The 22,849-nt window shown below is 37.2% G+C and overlaps 1 protein-coding gene across 1 annotated transcript in view; it reads left to right on the top strand.

The window, feature by feature from the left end:
* The window catches only part of SCIN (scinderin), a 75,188-nt gene that overhangs the window by 19,048 nt on the left and 33,291 nt on the right, over positions 1-22,849 (top strand). The window contains exon 4 of the mRNA XM_045793133.2: positions 6,533-6,682. Within this exon, the coding sequence (XP_045649089.2) occupies positions 6,533-6,682 (150 nt within the window). The remainder of the gene's footprint in view (positions 1-6,532; positions 6,683-22,849) is intronic.

Raw genomic sequence — 22,849 nt, 5'->3', positions numbered from 1 at the left:
ATGAGGAAGAAGTTTTTAAGATACTGATGCCTGTGTGATATGACCCCTAAAGAATCTGATTTTAGTTTTGGGATAGGACTCTGGGGTAAGTACTTTTTAGGCCTTATCTCAGGTCATTTTATTGTACAGTTAACGTTGAGGACCATCTCAAAATGGTAAATGTCTAAAGGTGCTAGAAAATTCAGGGTTACATGTCTGAAAAAAGAGTAGATCAGTTAAAAATAGTTAAGTCACCAGTATGTGTGGCTGGCAGCAATTATTTTTGATGAAATGTGGCTATAAAACTTCTTTGATTTGCCAAATACTCTGCAGAGTACAGAGAATGTAATTGCACCAACTCTGCTTATCGCTGTGAAAAGAATGCTCCACAAGCTGTCACCTGGTCCCAGTAAGTGACATCACTACCAGCAGCCAAGCTAGAAGGGTCCAACTCATGTCCCCCTCTCCTTGTCCTCCAGTTTAGATCCCTTGATTCTTCTCTTCTCCATAGCCACTGCTCTGCCCTAGCTCACATGCAATCCCTTCCTTTCGGGTCACCAAGCCCTCAGTGGCCATGCACACCCACTCCATCTCCCATTCTTCAACCAGAGGTGTTTTAAAAATACAAAAATGTGTCATTGAATGATATTGAGTTGGCTTGGCTTTGAGCAACAACAAGATGGGATGTAAATAAACACTTGTTCATCCAAAAACTAAAAAAAAAAAGTCATGGTTTAAAGTTTAAAAATAGAAAAAGTAGATTCCTGGACGTTATCTCACAAGTCATTATGGTGTTTAAGTTATGCTTAGCCTCAGGCAAAGAGGATATCTGAATGCGCTTTTATATTTTGTTAACTGGATCTAAGGGAAAAGTAAGCACAGTAAAAATAAAGCCAGTAGGGGCAAGGGAGAGCAAGAGGTCTGGCCACCCTTCTCCTTTTATAAAATTGTAGATGTATTTAGAATAAATAACTTAGCAAAGGAGGAGAGAGTAACAAGTCTATGCTGAATTCTTCGCACATGTTATGAGTCAACGTCACATGGGCTGTTCTGGGTGCTCCTTTAAACTCTGCTTCTGAAATCTCGCTTCCCTTCAACGGTATCATTGAGTATTGTTATTTCTCCTCTTATTTCCTGCCCCCAAATGAGGTTTGGCTGTACTTTGATGTTTTACTTGTTAACTCTGACCACATAGTTTAAAGGAAATTTTAAACCTCTAGTCTGTCCACAGTATGGTTGTTTCCATAAATATCACTCACTGGCTATTATTTCTTATTATTGGTGCTCCAAACAAATTGCCCATAACGGATTTGTCTTTACTCCCTTATTTACTTTTCCAGAGATTATTCCAACAGAATAATTTTGTATTCCTTTAAGAGCTTGTATACTAAGAGTTAGTTCTAATTTGGCAAACTTCAACTACAGGGTGTTCATGGGCAATAGTACATCAGCAAATTTTGGCCAAAATTTAAGTGCATTCAATTCCGAATTGAATAGGTACTTCCATATTGACAGGGGGCTTTATGTCCCTTCCCCCAAAGAAGTATAACATTTAGTGTTGGATTGTTAAATTCTTTAGACTCTTAGAGGGTAAATAGTTGCCTCTGAAACTGTGTTTGCTTTATCATTTTCAGTATCTCACCTGCTTAAATCAGATTTACAAAAGAATTATCTAAATCCCATCAAAGTATTATAAATAAAACAATTTAAATTATGAAAACTTTTTGTTGTAATAATACGTATTAACCTGTTACATCAGTTTGGGCATTTTTTAGCTCTGTGTGTAGCATTCTTGGGTTTTTTTTAGCTCACACCTGCCAAAAAACAGGGTAAGTTGAATTATAGGAGCGTTTTTCAACCACAGGGCCAATTGAGTACAGAGTTCCCTTGTGCACAGGGTAGAGAAGTGGTCTTACCCAACTACCTCTGAATAGAGTAAGTGTTGGCACTGCAGCTTATTAATAATGCTATACACATTTATTTAGCACAGTAGAGCTTTGTTAAATGAGAAGTCCTAACCACATCATCCATCCATGATAGAATTTAAATTGCTCAGATTTAATGAATTGCTATAATTCTGTTTAAAATCTAAACAGATTTTCTATTTAAAATCTAAAGCATGTTTTAATGTGTTGCTGCCGTGATTGAATGAAATATATTTGCAGGAAAACTTAAGTAACATTGAAAGAAAAGGGTTTTTTAAATTAATAGACCCCTTTAAACAATTCTGGCTTTTGGCAATTTATAATTAAAGTCCGTATTTTATTGTATTTCTTGTCTGAATTCACCACTGAAAATTGAGTCTAGGAAATAAGAGAGTATGTCACTTTTATAGAAATAGTAGCACAAAATTAAGTGAAAATAATAAAAGAGTAAGGATAACACAAAGCATTCATTTTCCTGCCCAATAAGAAATTTTCTGTAACACTTTTAGTGATTGGGTCATCTTTGAGTTAGAAAGGAAAATTTTACTTTTAACAGTTTTATTATTTTTATGAGCATTTCCTAGATATGTTTTTGCTATTTTAAAATTTTTTTATTGAAGTGTAGTTGACATATAATGTTATATTAGTTTCAGGTGTACAACATAGTGATTTGACAGCTCTATACATTAAACAGTCTTCACCACGATAAGTGCCCTCTGTCATCATACAACGTTATTGAAATATTATTAAGTGTATTTCCTATGCTGTACTTTTCATTCCTGTGATTTATTTATAACTGAAAGTTTGTACCTCTTAATTTCCTTCATCTATTTCACCCACCACTCTCCCCTCTGGCAACCACTAATTAGTTCTCTGTATTTATGATTCTATTTCTGGTTTTTGTGTGTTTTATTTTTTAGAGTCCACATTTAAGTGAAATCATGTGGTATTCGTCTTTTCATTTCGTTGATAGTTTCCTTCACTGTTCAGGAGCTACTTAGTTTGATGTTGTCCCGATTGTTCATTTTTGCTTTTTTTCCCCTTGCCTGAAGAGATGCATCCAGAAAAATGTTGCTAAGGCTAATGTCCAAGAGATTCCCGCCTGTGATTTCCTTTAGGAATATAATGGTTCCAGGTCTTACATTTAGGTCTTTAATCTATTTCGAGTTCAGTTTTGTGTATGGTCTAAGAAAGTAGTCCAGTTTTACTCTTTTGCATGTAGCTATCCAGTCTTTCCAACACATTGAAGAGACTGTCTTTTCCCCAATGCATCTTCTTGCCTCTTTTGTCATAGATTATTGACTATATAAGCATGGGTTTATTTCTGGGCTCTCTATTCTGTCCTACGTGTCTGTTTTTGCACCTGCACCATGCTATTTTGATTACTGTAGCTTTGTAGTCTATCTTGAAATCACGGATTGTGATATCTCCGGCTTTGCTCTTTTCGCTATTTTAGAAGTAGAAACTGAGGTCTGTCAGTGATGGTGAGGAATATTTTCTACCACTAAATTTATCTGTGAACTGATACTGCACATAAAAACTCCCAACCCAAGCTAATATCATAGAAAATATTTGGGGATCCATGGAATACTGTAAAATCTACATTAAATAATAATTATGTTAGTCAAATTATTATCTACAGTTCCTTCTAAACACACTTTACCAAGCTTTCATAATACTTTACAGAAGCTAATAAAATTTAGTGTGATTTTATATAATCTTTTTGAAGTTGGTGAGAGGTCACTTATATGGAGAACATTAACATCTGTTGGACAGTTACATAAATGTAGAGCAAGTCAGTAGTGAAAGTTGCTAATAAGTGAGAAAGCTAGAGATCTAATCTTCTGATCTATTTCCTGTATTTCGCTGTAATGTAAATATTAGAAGTTTGCTTTCTCAGACCCACTGAGAAAAGAATCATTGGCAAAATCTCACGGGATAAGATAGGACAGATGTCTGAGCCAAGAGCCTAGCTGTACCTAGCAGAGGAGCGTGCTGGGCTGCCCTGGGTAATTAGATGTTGAAGATTCTCTGCGAATGCCTGCCAATTGCGCTGTGCTCAAGGCCGCCATCAGGGGTTCTCATCCTGAGTTGAATGCTAGAATCATCCAGGGAGCATTCAAAAAACAGCGCTGCTCAGAACACACCTGACTGTCCCTAAGGGTAGTGCTCAGCTTTCTGTATTTTTAAAAATCACTTTTCTGTGCCACAACCTGATTTTAATGCACAGTGATCGGCATTGACTAATCGTTGGGGTCCATTTGTTTTCGCTCTTTGTAATTGCTGAACCTGGGCATAGTATTCAAATTGACCAAATGTGAGTCTCATAGTCAGATGCCCAGATGTAGAAAAGAAATTAGAGAGGAAACAGCAGCAGTGCTGTTAGCATTCTTCTAAAAATGGAAAAGAAATGCCCCTTGACCACGTAGACTAGTTCAGATTCTAGAGTGAAAGGAGTTGCAAGGCATAGTCCTTTTTATTTTACTTCTTATAAAGACTTGAATTTCTAAAACATATATTTTATTCTCAAAGAGGAATATGGAATAAGTGAATCAGGAACCTGGGGCGGGGGTGAGGGGCCAGAGAGTCTACCCCAGGCCTGTGTGATTCAAAGCTGGGCCTCCAGGGCCTGGAAGAGAGCCCATTTTGGGCCATCAGTAAACTACCTGTGAATGAAGAAATGACTCTGGACTGGAAATGTTTTATCATCAGAGAAAAGAGCCATTCTCTCTATGGATGCTTGGGTGCTCTTTTATTTTGCTGTTGTTAATTGATGTGCTCTTTTAAACATTGCAAACACAAGGTCGTATAGTCATTAAGTTGCAGCCTGGGTCTGTCTCCTTCACATTTAACCACTACGCTAACCACCTCTCCAAGACGGACTGCACGCACTGTGTGTGGAAGCATTTTGAAAGCAAGTGTAGAGCAAATACATTATTATCATTGGATGTCTACATGTCAGTCTCTCCTTGCCAGCTTTCTCTTACTCTTCTCTCTATCCCCACATAGCTCATCACGGGCACTTAATAAATGTGACATTAAAAAAAAAAGAAAAAAAAACTATCAGATAAAAATTGAAGGCTCTCTTTCTGTGTATATATGCCTCTCTCCATCTGTTAAAACTGTGTATCTTTAAAAATCTTTTTTTGCAAATACAGAAACAGAACTTATGTTTCTGTTTCCACTTAAATGGAACTGTATTATTCTGTAGCTTTATTTTATTCTCGATGGTGTACCTTGAATGATTTTCTGTGTCGGTATTTAAACACTTTTCTCAGTTTTCAGGCATTGAAGAATAGTCTGCAATCTCCATATAACAACATTTAAACAGCCATTGACCTACTGATGGACATTTGTGGGGTTTTTGTTTTGTTTCTTTGTTTTTTTAAACCATATTTGACTAGTATGGATTCCTAGAAATAGAATTTCCTGACCTAAAAGCACGTGTAATTTTTTGATACGATCCCAAACTTCCCTCAGAAAAAGACTGTCAGTTTATACAACCCAAATAGAATGTGATAATGCCTATTCCCACTCCCCCACCAAGCCTAGGCACCATTAAATTTTTCTTTCTTTCATTAAAACCACACTTAATGGAGAAAATGATATTTTATTATTAGTTTACATTTGTATCTATATCTTTTGAACACTGTACCCAAGTCTAAAATATACAATATTTTAATCTAAGTAGCAGCTAATATAATCTGTTGACTTTAGAATATATCAAACTTTCATTCTATATGTATTTTTATAAATTTCTATGTTAAAATATAACTTTGATGTTAAGTATCTGTTTTTTCTCTATATCATAATTATATAAAGCTATTATCCTATTATAGAACATTTAATGTCTTCTCAATGCCTAACTAGTATAATTATATAGCAATAAAAACCCTTGTACATATGGTTTCTTCCTAATCTTTATGAATAATTTATTAGGATGAATTCCAGATAGTGATATTACTGGGTCAAAGGTTTTAATTCTTTTTATGGCTTTTGATAAGATTCATTAAATTGCTTTACAAAAGCATTTGATCAATTTTATAATCATCAAGAGCACATTACTAAACAGATTCTTTATTACCTTTCTGAAATATGATAAAATTATTATTTTATATTTAGGTAATACAAGTTTCATAAATTGTAATTAGTGGATATACACAAAGCATGGTGAGATATATACTTATATTTTCCATGTTTAAAAAATGGCTACTTTATAATGCTAACTGAAAGCAACAGGATACAGAATGAGGTATAAGAATGTAAAATTAGGGGCGCCTGGGTGGCTCAGTTGTCAAGCGTCTGCCTTTGGCCCAGGGCGTGATCCCAGGGTCCTGGAATCGAGCCCTGCATCGGGCTCCCTGTTCTGCTGGGAGCTTGCTTCTTCCTCTCCCACTCCCCCTGCTTGTGTTCCCGCTCTTGCTGGCTGTCTCTCTCTCTGTCAAATAAATAAATAAAATCTTAAAAAAAAAAAAAGTATGTAAAATTATATATACCTCAAGAATATATAACTTCCATTTTATTTTTTATATCTTTTTGTTTTTTCCTAATACTTACAGTAAGTATTACAACAGGGCTAAATGTTCTCCACATATTTCTGGGTCAAAAGATCTGTCTCTTTCTTTTAGGAAATTTACCAATGGTGTGGTTCCTCGTGCAACAAATATGAACGTCTGAAGGCAAACCAGGTTGCCATTGGCATTCGGGACAACGAAAGAAAAGGAAGATCTCAACTAATTGTGGTAGAAGAAGGAAGTGAGCCGTCAGAGCTCGGAAAGGTATTGTGATTGTGTTGTTTTTAAAGGTTTACCTACTGTAAGTGGGGTGTGTGTGTGTGTGTGTGTGTGTGTGTATGTGTCTGTTAGTTTTAACAAATTCTCTAATACTGGGCCTAGGCTAAGATTAGGTAAGAGAAAACACCAGGGTTATCTAAGTCATGATACAGAGAAAATGGAATCATGACTCTTTTCTTTCACCATTGGTATGACTACCAGAGGAAGATCTGATTCCATCTTCTGTTGTATAGGCGGACAGATGGGTAACACTTTGGCATTGACTGTAAGAATGTATTTTGGAAAGAAAATAATAGTTTATTCATGTGGAATTCTGAATATATATATATTAATGCCATGGTAGTCTTCAATTTTAGCATTCATTACTTTATTAAAAGGATGAAATAAAATCTTATTCCAAGAGAAAAAATATACCAATATTTTAAATATTTTAATCATTTTAAACTAAGAATTCTTGGCAAGACCCTTATGATTTTAGTATAGTTGTTGAATTAATTTAAAAATTATCTCCACGGCTCTTTATACCTTTGTTATTTACTTAACAATTATACTTGGACATTTAGTTGTGACCAGTTTTTCCCCTTTAAGAAAACTGCAGTGAGTGCCTAAGTATGTATATTTTGTATTTTCCCTTAAGATTATGAGTCAAGGGTATAATCATATTCAGGTGTCTTGATACATGTTGATACATTGATTCCCATAAGTTTGTTCCACAATATTTATTGAACCCCTATGGTATGTCAGGCACTAAATGTTTGTACCAATGTTTGTTCCCTCATGAATTCGCAGAACCCTATCAAGATTTACTGTTGTAATAATACCATTTTGAATCTTCCTGCGTTTAATAGTAGCAGGTGGTATCTCTGTGAGTTTTTATTTCTTGGAATAGTACACATTTTCCTCAATAACGTTAGCTGTCTGCACTCAAGTTTTTCTAACAACTGTCTTGTAAACATGTTTTTAATAATTTTGATTTCGAGCAGTTTCATGCATTAGTTACTTGATGTAATAATAGCCTACATAGTCCAGTGATCAAAAATTATATGGAATAATTTTATTGTCATAATGTCTTTAAACTTTATTATTTTAATAACTACCGAACACAGACTTTCATGTTAATGATGTTTTAAAAATGTCTTTTATTCAGTGGGAAAACGTTCATGGTCAAATGCTGAGAGAAAAGGCAGGATATAAAATTTTATATACAATAATATCTTAATGTATAAGTTTATATGTAGGTATATAGCTATATATTTGTGTATACATATATATCTGGGAAGAAATATGAAATATTGCCAATATTACCAATATTGTCTTTGACTTTTGGGATATGGCCCTCATTATTTTTTTATTTGTCCTTGCATTTTCAAAATTTATTATAATAGGTGTGTATTCCTTTTATTATTATTTTTTATTTTTTCATGTGTTTTCCTTTTATAATTGGGGGGAAAGGCCAACTAAAAAAAAACAAAGTAAAATTAGGGATTAACTGGGTTTTCAGTAGTCATAATGACATTGCTAATAAATTAGACCTCGAAAACTATTCAAAACAATTTCTTGAACTTTTAATATTCTTTCAAGGCCTCTGTTCTAGAAATGTAATCATTTAAGTCTTCCAGATTTCATATTTGGAAGTAAAAAATCTATAAATAAGATGTATTTCTAATTGATTGTAATGTCTTGTTTCAATAACTGTGCTTTGCTGTGAGTGGACCCAGGACCAAGATTTGTCCTGGTGGAGTAGTGAAGGGGGTGCTCTGTTAACTATCAGACTAGCTTCTCTTCTGTCATCTTGGGTCCCAAGTAAGTCCCTTAACCTCTGTTGTCTCAGGGTTAGACGAAATGGCTTCTATGGTCCCTTTAGTTTCCGATGGTCTGTGATCCCACCTTGTCTCTTGGGCAGTTTCTGTGTTTAATTACCACATAGTCTGTAGTCTGTACCAGGAAGTGAAGCCACAGGCTGAGGGCCCAAACTGTGCATGTATACATTTGCTTGCTTATTGGATTTCATTTAGAGTTTTGAGGAAAAAAAGGTTAAGCAGTAAATTAATACTTTAATTACTACATTACACTGTTAAAGATAAAAAGAAAATGTAAACCTGAAGAGAAAAATTTTAAAATATAATTTCAATTTAAAAATATTAGTGATAGAGATAAGGGACATAATCCTTAATGTCAAATGTGATGTTTATGTGTTAGGGGATTATCATTTTTTGGTTTTTAAAATATTCTAGGAAGCACCTACCTTGCTTTTCTTTTTTTTTTAAAGAATTTATTTACTTATTTGACAGAGATAGAGACAGCCAGCGAGAGAGGGAACACAAGCAGGGGGAGTGGGAGAGGAAGAAGCAGGCTCATAGCAGAGGAGCCTGATGTGGGGCTCGATCCCATAACGCCGGGATCACGCCCTGAGCCGAAGGCAGGCGCTTAACCGCTGTGCCACCCAGGCGCCCCCCTACCTTGCTTTCTTTTCAGAGCATTCAGTGTATAGTGCATTTTATTTGACAGCTCTCATTTACACAATGACTTTTCACTTTTCTTTCTTTTAAAAAGCATTTGTTGGGCTCTTTGTTTTCACAAATGTTTTGTAGCCTGGTTAAATAATTATTTAAATAGTTGTTTGATGAATTAATTATGTACTTATAATAAACTGGTTTGACTTTCTAGGCTTTCTTAGTATTGTACCCAAAATGATAAAATTCAAAGAGGTCATGAACTTGTTTGGAAAAAATTACTTTATTTTCACTAACTTTTAATGAAAATTTTCTCCGGTTGTGAATATAGTTGATAAACCAGTAGCATGAGCAGAATCCGTGACTTTTCAGATCACATTATAGTTATTTATAGATAACTTTAAAAGTTATTTGTCTTCATCACTTCTTGGTAGTTATGGTAGCTATTAGACCTGCTGTTCAATAATATTATATAATGAGTAAATGAAGAAGCTCATATGGTACTTTATCACATTTAGAAAATACATTTTGATAGCTGTATTCCAATATAACAGGTTTCCATTGTAATACTTTGTATTTTATTTTATGCATTAGAAAGTATTTATCTTAGAAGGGGCACAAAGACTTTGAAGTTATCCCAAGTCATTTCTATTACACATACACAAAAGATTTCCTTGTTGAAGACAATAGAATGTCATTTCTTTTTCTGAGACTCTAATGCGACAGTTGATATTACTAGAGAAGGACTCCAAAAATCTAAAATTCTCTCAAAATATCTTTTAAAACTGTCATTTTAGGTGATTCATTTTTAATAAGACTCTTTTAAAGTTATTTATCTTCAAAAACTTCCTACACTAGCATTTACAATTATTATAGACTTCATAAGTGTTTTTTTTCCACAGGATACCAAAGTCAGGATTTATTGTTGTGATTTAGGCTAGCAGATTCTGGGTTTCTGGGGGCACCATTCCGCAGGGCTTGGACCATAGGTCAGGGTGAAAGGCAGCTAGGGGCGGCCCTGACACCAGGCTCCGTGCTGATGCTGCATTCTATACTTCTGGTGAGGCTAGGATTTCCCACGGGCCTCAGGTCTTGGAAGGTAGAGACCGTTTGGGACACTCAGGGCATGGAGAGGCTGAAGGACTGGGGTAGGCAGGTGACCAGAAATCTGGATAGGCGTATTGTAAAGGAGGGACTGGAATCCTCCCCCAACACCACGTCCCTAAGTAGACGGCCTCTACGGCCTGGGTTCTTTCAGGACCCCATCATTTGATTCTGTAGGTGAGGAAGTACCCAGGTCAGTTGATAACACACAGGCTCTGTGCCCTTGCTATCTGCACACGGGCATGGTTTCACATGTACACAGAATGATGTCAGTCCAGGGTCCAATGAGCAATGCAGACGGCCAAGGTTGGGAACGGTCGGCCCTGCACAGAGGAGGTGGGTACAGAGCCAACAGAGGGGCGGGGGGAGAGGAAAGGCATTCCAGGCCCAGAGAATGGCAGCAGCAGAACTTGGAGGAGAGAATTAACCTGCAGAATGAGGAGGAGGGATACAAGTGAGGAAGAGGAGGCAGTTGGACCTGGCTAGTCATGGAAGTTAATAATCCACTGCCCGCAGGGAGATGGCAAAAAAAGGAGTAAAAATATTACAGGGAGTTTGTAAGCAAATGCTATATTGCTTAACTGTTGTTAGCTTTCTCGCTTTTATAAAAACACTAAGGCTGCCTGGAAAGTCATGCACAATCATTGTTTAGGAATCTGGACAAAAAGAAAAAAAAAATGGAAGGAAAGTTGGAATATCATGTTACATCTCAGTTAATAAGTGCTTATTGAGCACTGGGTTGGTTCCCAATGAAGCTCAGAAACTGCTTATTTTATCGTCTGATTGAGATAAGCACACACTAGATCCAGACGGAGAAAGTGGGAGCAGATCGTGAGGATCCACAAACACCAGAAAGCTTAGTTGGGATACCACCATTATTGAAAGCCTTCTCACAATGAAATTCGTGTATTTTAGACTGTATGATAATAGCATTTGGCTAGATTAACCCCCAAAGGATCTCCCAACATAGGACTTGTATTCATCTTATTATAAGTCATAATGGACACCTTGAAAATAAAATAATCCTTTTAGTCATTCTCTTGGCAAGTTGATTGGATATGTATGATGTGTCTATCTGGGTATCTTGTAAGTAAAATCTAGAGTTGAATAGCAAAAATATTTTTTAAATTACTCTTTAGAGATGTCTATTTAGGCTAAAAATAAAATTTATGTTTTGGGGCACCTGGGTGGCTCAGTCAGTTAAGCATCTGCCTTCAGCTCAGGTCGTGATCCCAGGGTCCGAGGATTGAGCCCCACATCAGGCTCCCTGCTCATCAGGGAGTTTGCTTCTTCCTCTCCCTCTGTCCCTCCCCCTGCTTGTGCTCTCTCTCTCCCTCAAATAAATAATAAATAAAAATCTTTAATAAAAAAATAAATAAAATAAAATTTATATGTTATCGCTGCCATGCTAAGTTCCTTGAGAGAAGGTACTACACTGCCTTTATATCTGTGTCACCTTTACAGCTCTAACTCATTGCTCATTCATATTTGAATAATTGATACAATTAACTGTGAGCTACATGGTACCAGAAACCCATTACATTTGTTTCTCTGTTTTCTAGAGGATAGTAGGACCTCTTAAAAAACTTTCCTATTTTTTAGATAATAGTGTTGGTGAAGATTAAAAAAAAAGAGCCATACTATCGATTGCTTTAAAATCAACTGCATTTATATAAGAGCAGTTGGTATGGAGATAAGGACAATTCATATATTCTGCTAGTCTTCTGTCTGCGGGCGGATAGTTACAACTAACCTTTTGGAAAGTCGTAACTGAATCTTGGGCTTATTTATATTTACTGCAATACCTTCCCACAGATTAGGCTGCATGTACTCCAGGTGAAAGCATGTAGCACAGTAAGAAATAGGCTTATTTATATTTACTGCAATACCTTCCCACAGATTAGGCTGCATGTACTCCAGGTGAAAGCATGTAGCACAGTAAGAAATAGGAAAACTTTTCATTCTATGATAAAAATGCATGCTCGCCAGAGCTGTAGTTGGATACCCGTATCTGTAGAATCGTCCCTCCCAGGTCGGGTCACCGCCCCACTTAGTGTCCAGCGACCACAAAAACCCACTTCTCTCGCTGTCTAGCACACAACAGTGCTGTCCACTGGTCTTGACCATTTTACTTGGCTGTGACCCACAGTCCCGGTGCTGCCCCTTCTCATCACTAGATTAAAAGTGAACATGCCCCATGGACTCCAAGGAACTACAAAAGTGTAGAGCTTCATTTTTGAAATCACCTAATATATTTGTCTTATTCTTCCCCCAAACTTAACATCGAAAGGCTGTGTACATTACTAATGCTTCCCAAGTTCTCATATAATTTACATTTACAGAAGAGTCAAACCAGAAGTGATTTTGAACATTTAATAACCTAAGCATTGAAATAGTCATACTTCATCATGTAAAGTAAGATTAAGAAAGAAAGAAATTGGAATTTGAAAATTTAGAAGTCTGTCAACATTCTTTAACGTTTCTTTGTGGAAATGTTTGTTTCACAGCATAATCTTGGGTTCATTGGATTTACATGGGATTGCATTTTAATCTTTTAACTTAAATATTATTGTATGCTAAACCAAGATGATCATTTTGACCATGATGCTATAGCGAGTGGGAGAGACTATTTTCTGGGGATAATCTTTGATTAGATAAATCAATCCCCATTTCTTGTAGAATAATATCAAATGAATCTTAGAAGTTCCAAAAATAGAAATGGAGAGCTGTTTTGAAAATCCCCCTCATGATCATTTTGGAGCAATGAGTATACAGTATTTTTTAACGGGTCTAAAAATTTATAGAAAATAACACAAGAATAAAAATCACATTGCTTTTTAGCATCTGGGAGCAACCATGGGTATTGTGAGACCTGGGGTAAATGTAAGACCTAGGGTTGTTTTGTAGGTTTGCAATAGCTACACACACATGTACAAATCACTCAGTAAACTCTTTTCTGTTGCCTTCTTATTGATTTCATTGTTAGTCACAACTCTGTACTTCGTAAGGGCAGAAATTTGAGTAGCTTGAGATATTAATTCGGTCAATAGACACAGTAAACACTTTGACACTAAGGGACAAAGATTTTGTCAGAGAAAACACTTCTCCTGTGTGCTGTCCGAGTAGCTTTATCTTCCTTGTTTATCCCTCCTTTATTTGCCAGGGTCTTTTTGTAAATTCTTGGGAAATTGAACAATGTCTTAATTTGTAATTTCCCATTCTTGGAGCGTGGTATCTGGGACATAGGTGCTCATCAGTATTCATTGTCTGAAATAACGTTATTATGCCAGCCATAGAGAGAGAAGAGGTCCATTTATGGGCTTACCCATTCAAAGACTTTTAAGTTAAAAGGATTCAAACTATTTGCCACTCTCTCTAGTTTAGTCCTGCCTAGAAAGTATCGGAGGATCAGAAAATAGGAATCTTTCCTTCTCTCTGTTGTATTATAATTAAATCATTTTCTCCATTTTGTTTTACAACCAGGATTCTCAAAATCCAAAGAATTACAGTGACAAGTAGCACATGCCACAGGGTTATAATGCTTTCAAGACCACTGTGGTTGCTATAGCTCTTTTCTTTTTTGTGATATAGCTAATTTTATCTACCATTTACTGATAGTTCACTACATGCTAGGCACTGTTTGAGGTAGCATTCATCGTTGTCATTTATTTTATTGAATCTTTTATTTGTATTTCTAGTATTTAATTCAGGTACTCATTTTGTTCCTTGCCAGTTCATCGAGTGGGGGAAGTTGAAATATTCTTTTTTTTTTTTTTAAGATTTATTTATTTGAGAGAGAGAGAGAGAGCCCGCACACACGTGCATGAGTGGGGGGAGGGGCAGAGGGAGAGGATGAATCTCAAGCTGACTCCCCACTGAGCATGGAGCCTGATGTGCGGCTTCATCCCAGGACCCTGAGATTGTGACCCGAGCTGAAACCAGTAATCGGGTGGTCAACTGTCTGAGCCACCCAGGCATCCCAGGAAGTTGAAATATTCTGAACAAAGATAAGAAATACAGTAACAGTATAGTTAACCATATGCTGCGATATAGTATTTCAAATAATTTCCCCTTTGTCACACCAAAGTTCAACACGAAGACTTGCGACCTTACTGATCAGGTGTCACTTTTATTTAATGAACCCAAATTAATACCACTTGGCAGTCATTTCTGAATGCGGTAATTTTTCCTTTAGTTTGTGGCTGAAGTGAGGGAATAGTGTGATAAGACCTGTATATAAGATAGATAGTACAATTCTAGGACAGATGGACTATATAGAAGGATAGATCTTTGTCCCCACAAAGTCCATATTGGAATTGATAAACTAATATAAACATTAAACTAGAATGGCAGGTTTCATTTTCTTTTATTATTCCTCGTGTTTGTTATAATATTAGTGATACTGTATAATAAAAGAACTAACAGTAAAAGTATATTTTCTTTCAGGAATTTTAGGACAATTTCATCTTATCCCGATATATAGATGTGAATATATGTGTGTGAATATATAAACATATATGTGTAATCTCTATAAATATGCATATACATATTTATTTATAAAAATGATTTTAAGGTGACTTTGTCAGGAAAGCATGGTTCGTTCAGGTAAATACGTATATTTTCAGGGGAAACCAAGAGGCTATCCTCAGTTCTGTGTATAACATTCTACTAATCAGGAAAAAAGTACTAACATACTGTTAAAAAATATTAAAATATTTAAGTACCTGCACGCAGACAAACAAGAGCCATGCAAATATATGGGGAAATGAAGTCTTATGCCATGCATAGTGGAGAAATTAAATATCAGTGCTCAATTTCAATGAATGCTGGCAACTAAAAAGCAAACCAAAACTGAATATAGATTTTAATGAAGTCTGACAGAGTGCATGTGGACAAGACAAATATGTCAACCGAAACCATTTCAAAGCAAGCAGCAGATGCACTACAATTAAATATCAGTTGCTGTGGTATTCACTGTCGTGAAGCTCTATTGCCATGTGGTGACTTAATTTCTCTCATCTTGCTGTCCTGCAGGGGTAAAGGCAAGTGGCTCACTGGCAGGCTGAATTTTCCTTGTGTTCCTTTAATCTTCCTAGTTGCACTTTCTTTATATCATACAAGTACTTATCATTAAACCAGAAATTCCATCACCTAAGAAAAATTTTGTGATAGTTGTTTTTTGTTTGTTTTGTTTTTTGCCGTAGAGGCGGTAACAACAGCCACTGTCATGGCAACCAGCCAGTGCCTACCATGTGATGGGCATTCTTCTCTGGGCTTTACAAGAATGAGCTCATTTAGTTCTTACCCCAGCCCCAGGAAGTGGATACATCTGTTACCCCCTGTCTTGGTTTGTGTTCCTCCAAAAGCCAACAAGGACTTGGGGGGCAGGTGTTTGTTTGGAAGATGATCCTGGAAGCAGCAAATAGGAGTAAAGTGAGGCAACACTTTGTAAATAAGTAGTTTACTGCTATGGGGCACTGGGGATTAGTGCCTATGAGAAACTCTCGAACACCCTTTCAGAATCAGCCCACAGGTGGTTGAGGTTGCTGCAGGATTTAGCCAGTAATTCTCATCCTTCATGGGTTGAGGGTCACTCCTTGGGTGTTAACTCCCCAGATTTCCAGCCTTCCCTGTGTGTGGATACAGTACAGCTCGGTGGCCAGATAAGCCCATCAGACCTTGAAGAAATTATTCCCAGATGACCTCTGAGGTAGACCAAGGTGAGGTGGGCAGAGCATTGATGGGGTCCGTATATCCTCATTTTCCAGATGAAGGAAGTCAGTCATGGAGAAGTTGCCTAGCTTGCTCAAGGGAAAATGGGGATGGGAGAGTGGCGACTCCCCAGGCAGTCTTTATTACAGCGCAACCATCTTAAACATACAGAGAGATGGGAATCCCATCTGCTGTGAAGTTATCTTAGAACTTCAAGAATTATGCCACATGCTTTTGACGATCATACCTATTTTCTGTATGCCATATCATAATACCTTTAGTAATGTTTGTACTCAGCCTGGCTTGTCCCTTTGTTTCATATCTCTCACTGTTGGCATAAAACCTTTCATCCCGACTATAGAGGGTAATACAGGGTAATTGGGGTAGACATTTTCTTGGAAGGAAAATACATTTTTTAATGTGAGTATAGAAAGTATGGAAATATTTTTCAAGCACCTTCCAGTGTATATGAAAGCCATTTTGAGTTTGCCCGGTTAAATTTTCGTGTTGGGAAATTTTCTGAATTATGTAGATGGAGAGCAAGTTTTCATAACTCTCCTGCCATAAAACTTGGCTTAATCCAATTAAAGGGAATTTATAAATCAGGTTTGCTTACCCCTCCCTAAAGCGATAGAAGGAGATAAAATGAAATAAATCTGTGTAAATACGTACATATGTGTATGAAGGTCTGCGTCTTCTTGTCACCTCAAAAGAAGAACCTGGAGAAGAAAGGCAGTTTCTTCTTCTCCATTCCTCCCCTCACCCAACCAATAGTAGTTTTCTTCTGGTAATCTCCAAAGTTGGTGAAAATGAGCAGTAAGTGATGAGGGGAGAGGCCCAGAGGCATTATGTTAGAGAGCCAGTCTTGAGAGAAGGAGGGTGCTCCTCTCTGGACAAGATACACTCTCTACACATCCCTGAATTTGAGAATCCTTAACGCTATTTTCATGTATTTAGGGTTGAAAACAAATGGAATGTGTCCTCCCACTTCCTCTACCTGTCCATGAGTGTAATAACTGGCAGATCATGTTAAACTTCCTCACTGAATTTGGAAGCAACCTCAGAATCTCCCTGCAGACTCCCCCAGCCGCCTCCCATATTTAGCAAGGACGGGCGAAACCTATTTAGCATCTCTGCACTGAAAGTCAGCTAGCTCACTGAGGACAGGGGCCACAGCTTACTTATTAATCATTATAGCCCCAACTCTTTCCTATGGTGCTGATATATCATAGACACTCCATACATCAACCTTACTGATCGATAAACTGTAACTGATGTGTGCTGACTCACCAAGATCAGGTCATGTGTACAGGACTAAATGAGGAGATATGATTGAAACACATGGGTAGACCAGAGAATCCGCTTTATAACCAAGGACTAATGGCATCCTACATACCTCAATTGTGGAGAAACTTCAAAGAAGAGAAGAGATTACTCTGTCTTATTTTCCTTCTCAGCATTAGTAATTATTCCCTTGCTGATTCAAGGAGATTATTCTTCAGGTTTTGCTTGAAGAGGGATATTAGATTTGTCTTCGTCTTGTAGTTTTAAGTCTAAGATATAAGACTTTGACAAGGGTACACTGTCAAGACATAGAGACTACTTAATGACATTACTAGATTGAGACATTAACAAGTAATGAGTGAATAAGTAAATGTAAGTCCACAGGAAGGTGCGTGGCAAGAAGTTCAGTGGTTAAATCATCAAGCAAAGTGTCAGAGTAGTGATTGGCAAGGTCATACCAAGGAGAGAGAATGACCCTTTAAACAAGGCAAGTTTCATTCAATGTATATAAGGGTGGAGAAAGGATTAGACCTGACTTTTGTGGAGTTCTCACAACGTGCCAGGTATAGTGACAGTCACTTCACATACATTATTTCACTTAATCATCATGATGTTTGTGAATGGTATTAATTATCAGACCATTTTAAGTGTGGAAACAAGGTCACAGAGTCACCCAGTAGTAGGTCCATCCGGCTCAGAGTGCCAGATCCTACCAAATGAGGATTGTGAAGAAGAAAGGGGTGATGGTCATTGTGAAACATACAGATTAGAAACTCCAGAGGCAAACAATGGGAGTGTCTATTCAAGCACTAATCAGGTAGAAATGTCCAAATGGGTTTGTGGCCTTACAAAAAAAAAAAAAAAATTAATGATTTCCAGAAAAGGCAGGTAAAATCTTTACCTGAGATTTGCTCTGCGGCAGCGTCCTGACTGCCAGGCCATGACAATTTGTTCAGGGAGGGGTTCCCTGAGAAGCTATTTGAACATCAGAAATGCTTGGCAGACCTGTCCTGATGGTTGAAATGGATGAACCAGGTTAATATAGCTGATGCCACCAAAAACTTGAATATATCACAGAACCAGGCCCAGAGGGCTTGAAAATACAAAAGTGCCAGGGCTTCAATCAGAATTTTGGGCTCAGATTCAGACTTTAGTAGTCATTATCATAACTCCCCAGAGGGTTCTAACATGTAGCCAGTTAAGACAACTGCTTTAATTTAATAAGTTGGCATTCTGGCTTATGTATTTTAATAATGTGTGAGTTAGCCTTTTCCATGTTATAGTATCTTGTAAGTTAGCTTTCCATAGTATAATAACTTGTAAATTTATTCTCTATATTATAATAACTTAGGAGTTGACTTTCTTGTGAGTTGGACCCTCTAAATCTAATCTCTAATATGGTGATGTTACTGTCACACTGAGGATCAGACCTGCATCATGGTGAGTTCTCCAAGGCCACAGTGGTCCCTGAGCCCTCTACAGCTACACTGTCAAATACAGCATTGTCAGACACAAATGGCTATTTAAATTCTGATTTAAGTTAGTCAAGATTAATTAAATTAAAAATCTGGTTACCATGTTACACTAGCCACATATCAGGTGCTCAGTAGTTGCAGGTAGCTAATGACTACCATATTGAACAAGACAGAGATGGAATATTTCAGTTACAGAAGATTCTATTGGACAGTCCTGGCCCAGATTATTAAATAACCAAACCTCTCTTGCAGACTCGTATTCACTTTATCCTTTTATCCAAACATGGACTTGACATGTTTTCTCTCAGTCTAAAATAACTTTACCCACTATTTGATATATTAAGTTACCCTTTTTTTTTGATTTATCAGTAATGGGATAGAGGTATTTCAGAGGCAGGGAAGCACACACTGAGGTCAGGAGAGCAAATGTTGGAAGATTAGGTGGAACTAGCTAAACGGGGTCACAGGTTTTCTCAGAATTGTCTGTAATTTTGTATCTCTGTATGTCTTTCCTGATATCAAATATTTGTCTGACCTAGGCCATAAAATTCCTGGAAGCAAGAAAATAAACCAAACAGGGCTATATATCACCTTTATAATTTGTCTCTATTCACCATATGTTAACAAGTGACAGATTTTTTTTTTTCCAGTTAGGGAAAGGAAATAAGACAGAAGAATTTCTAGGTAATTAAAATGTTAGCTCTTAGGACCTGAGAGCTTCCTTTGTTTTTGGTGAGAGTACAAAGAGCCATGCATACTAAAGTGATGCGGGTAAGAAGACTGTGATGTCTTCTTTGCTGTGGGGGCCACTGCGGTGGGAGTTGGGAGGCTTGGGGTTTGCGTCCTTGCTTTATTCTTTATAAGACTTGCACTTCAGGCAAAACTCCTAACTTCTCTCACCCTCATTTTCCTGATCTGTCAAGCTGAAATCACAGTTGAGAACCATATAAGACCCTCTATGTTAAATGCTTTGGGGACTTGACACCAACTTGGAACATTTTCATCCAGAGTGATCTGGAGTCTTGAGTTAGGTATTGTCCTTCGTCCAGAGCACATATTATCCTTTCTTTTCGTACTAGGCATTTTGATCAGAGAACAGAAGGTCTACTTTGGCTTAGAACAAAATTTTATTTCCACAAATTTCCAACCCCTCTAGTGTACTTAGAGTAGTGTCTTAAGTTGTTAAACATTTCCATTATGTTATGGACAAACAGAGAGAAGATAAAGATATTCTCATTTTTCTACCCATGTCACATCTGTAACAAAATAGCACCTATGACCTTTGGAATCACTTAATTTCTAGCTGAAAAATTAAGGCCCCTTTGTCACTGGTGGCCACTTCTAGGTCTTTACATTAAGAAAAGTTTCTCTGATCAAAATGCCTAGAGCATTTAGGAATCCATCAAGAATAGTTACTATGCTTTGATGAAGTGAATGAGGAAGCCTAAGGGAGAAGCCTAAGGTAGATTTTAAGTTAAAAGGCAGTTGTAATTACTCCATTTGAAGTAATGAAGTGCCAGCTGTTTCCACTGGGGAGAGAAAATAAATACAAAAACAAGAGGTCAGTATTTTTTATTTAATAAAAGCGTTTACAGTTTTATTTATAAAAAGACATATATCTGTTATTGAAATTTTGCAAAATATACATAGTCACAATAGAGAAAAAATATATCCCCAAGTCCCACCTTTTGAGGAAAAAATAACTAAATCCTTCCTAATCTTTGTTTTCCTGTATGTATCTCTGCTTTCACAAGAAACAGTTCATACTGTAGATAATGCCTTGCAAGCTAAATTTATACTAAATATTATGAACATTTTCCTGACCATCACATAATTTTTATAATATTTTAATGTTCTTCTATCAATACAGCCTAATTTATTTAATGAATCCCTTTCATGTTGGACATTTACGTGGTTTGCATTTTTTAATATTATAAAATGCTGTGATGTATTTATTAGGTTGACTCTTTGCATGTATTTTAATTATTTCCTTGGAATAAACTGCTAGAATAGAATTATTGGGTTTCTGTTACCTACTTCTAGGCACTTTCGAGAATTTGCCTTCTCACCAGAGAGTGCTTGGTAGAAAGCAGAATCTTTCCCAGCATCGGATGTTGTCAGTTGTCTCCTAACTTGTAACAATTTTATGGGTAAAGAAGTATTATTGCTTAATTTTACATTCCTTGGTAGCACTCTCAGGTTGGTTGAACACTGTCATATCTTATTTGAAGAGCTGTTTGCTCTCATGACACCCTGATGTGATGGGAGACCTTCCCTCCAGCAGCCTTTGATGCCCACAGCATGGGCAGAGCCGCTAGGAAGGGGAGTGGAGAGAGGATTTGGGGAGAGTTGAGAACAGCTGTGGAGGGAAGAGGGCGAAACACTATCACCGTATTAACTAGCGTGTGTGCGGTGCAGTAGACATGCTACTATTGCTCTCATCAGAAAGGGAGAACTAAGAGTGTTCCCTGTACAGTCTTTGCTGCGAGACACCTTCTGCTTTATCTCCAGAGACTAGGCCTACACAATTAAGACCTTTTTGAAGTGCCCACAGACGCACACAGCGTGCTAGTTAAGGGCACCCACTCTGGAGCCAGAGTTCAAATCTTGACTTTGTCAGTTGTAAGCTCTGTGACGGTGGGCAAGTTACTTAGTCTGTTTCTTGAGGCATAAAATGGAATAGTAACAGTGCCAGTTGACGTGACGATGAAATGTCTTAATAAATCTAATGTTCTTAGACTGGTATCTGGTAAGTAGGGATATGTAAGCATATTTTATTTTTTTATTTATTTTAATTTCTATCTTTTGAGAGAGAGAGAGCACGCAAGAGTGGGGGCAGAGGCAGAGGGAGAGAGAGAATCCAAAGCAGACTTCACACCCAGGGTGGAGCCTGACGCAACACTCAGTCTCACGACCCTGAGATCAGGACCTGAGCGGAAAACAAGAGTTAGCTGCTTAACCAACTGAGCCACCCAGGCGCCTCTGAAAGCATCTTTTACACAAAATTTATAAAGTCCCTGGCATGGCACACAGTAGCACTTGAGAAGGGTTAGCGGAACACATGTAATACACAATAAAAGGCAATAAATATATAAACAGAGTTCAATACATGTGGTTTAGACAAGAGGGTACTAGGTGTTAAAAGGTGGTTTCAAACAAATACAATCATGACTCTCATATCAATATAAAATAACCATATCAAAGATTTTATTTAAGTCATTCATTAATAAAAAAAAACTAGTAAAAGGCACCTGGGTGTCTCAGGTCATGATGCCGGGTCCTGGGGTCAAGCTCTATGTCAGGCTCCCTGCTCAGTGGGGAGTCTGCTTCTCCCTCTCTTTCTGCCCCTCTTCCCTGCTCACGCTCTCTTTCTCTCTATCTCTCAAATAAGTAAGTAAAATCTTTTTAAAAAATAAGAGAACTAGTAATATATTATAATTAGTTTGAAGAAGAATCCAAAGAACAGACAAGTGAATGGGTGATCAGTGTTGAGATGAATTTGCTGATAAATGCCGAGCTGGCGTCTTCTCCAGGGCAGAAATCAGTTTTATCTCCACCAGACAAAATTCCTGTGCATCTCTGTGGATAAAATCATTTGCTGCTATCAATCTTCTACTGAATTAGAAAACAACTCAAAGAAAGGGAAAGAAAATAACTTAATGGTATCAGATCGCCAGAGGGGCCCCTAGACACTATCCTCAGAAAGAATCTTTTTATCTGTTTCCCAGACTTTCCTAGTTTGCTTTGATTTAGGGAATATTTCAGAATATTTCAGAATAATTATTCTGAAAATAACTGAAGGGCACCTGGGTGGCTCAGTCGGTTAGGCAGCCAACTCTTGATTTCGGCCCACATCATGATCTCAGGGTCATGAGATCGAGTCCTGGGTTGGGCTCTATGCTGGGCTTGGAGTCTGCTGAAGATTTTCTTTCTTTCTCCCTCTAGCCCTCCCTCTGCTCCTCCCACCCCATTCTCCCACTCCCTAAAAAAATAAAAAATAAAAATAAAAAATAGAAAAATTTAAAAAATTATTGAAATTATGGCATTGAAGGGATCTGTGAATTTAAGAATCTAAGAATTTAAGCCTCAACATTTCGCAGTTCTCCTCTTTGAGCATCAGTGAG

Source organism: Ursus americanus, chromosome 3 (genome assembly GCF_024610735.1).
Source record: "Ursus americanus isolate L20-20 chromosome 3, mUrsAme1.1.p, whole genome shotgun sequence".
Taxonomy (NCBI): Eukaryota; Metazoa; Chordata; class Mammalia; order Carnivora; family Ursidae; genus Ursus; species Ursus americanus.
This window is presented reverse-complemented; position numbering and strand designations above follow the sequence as displayed.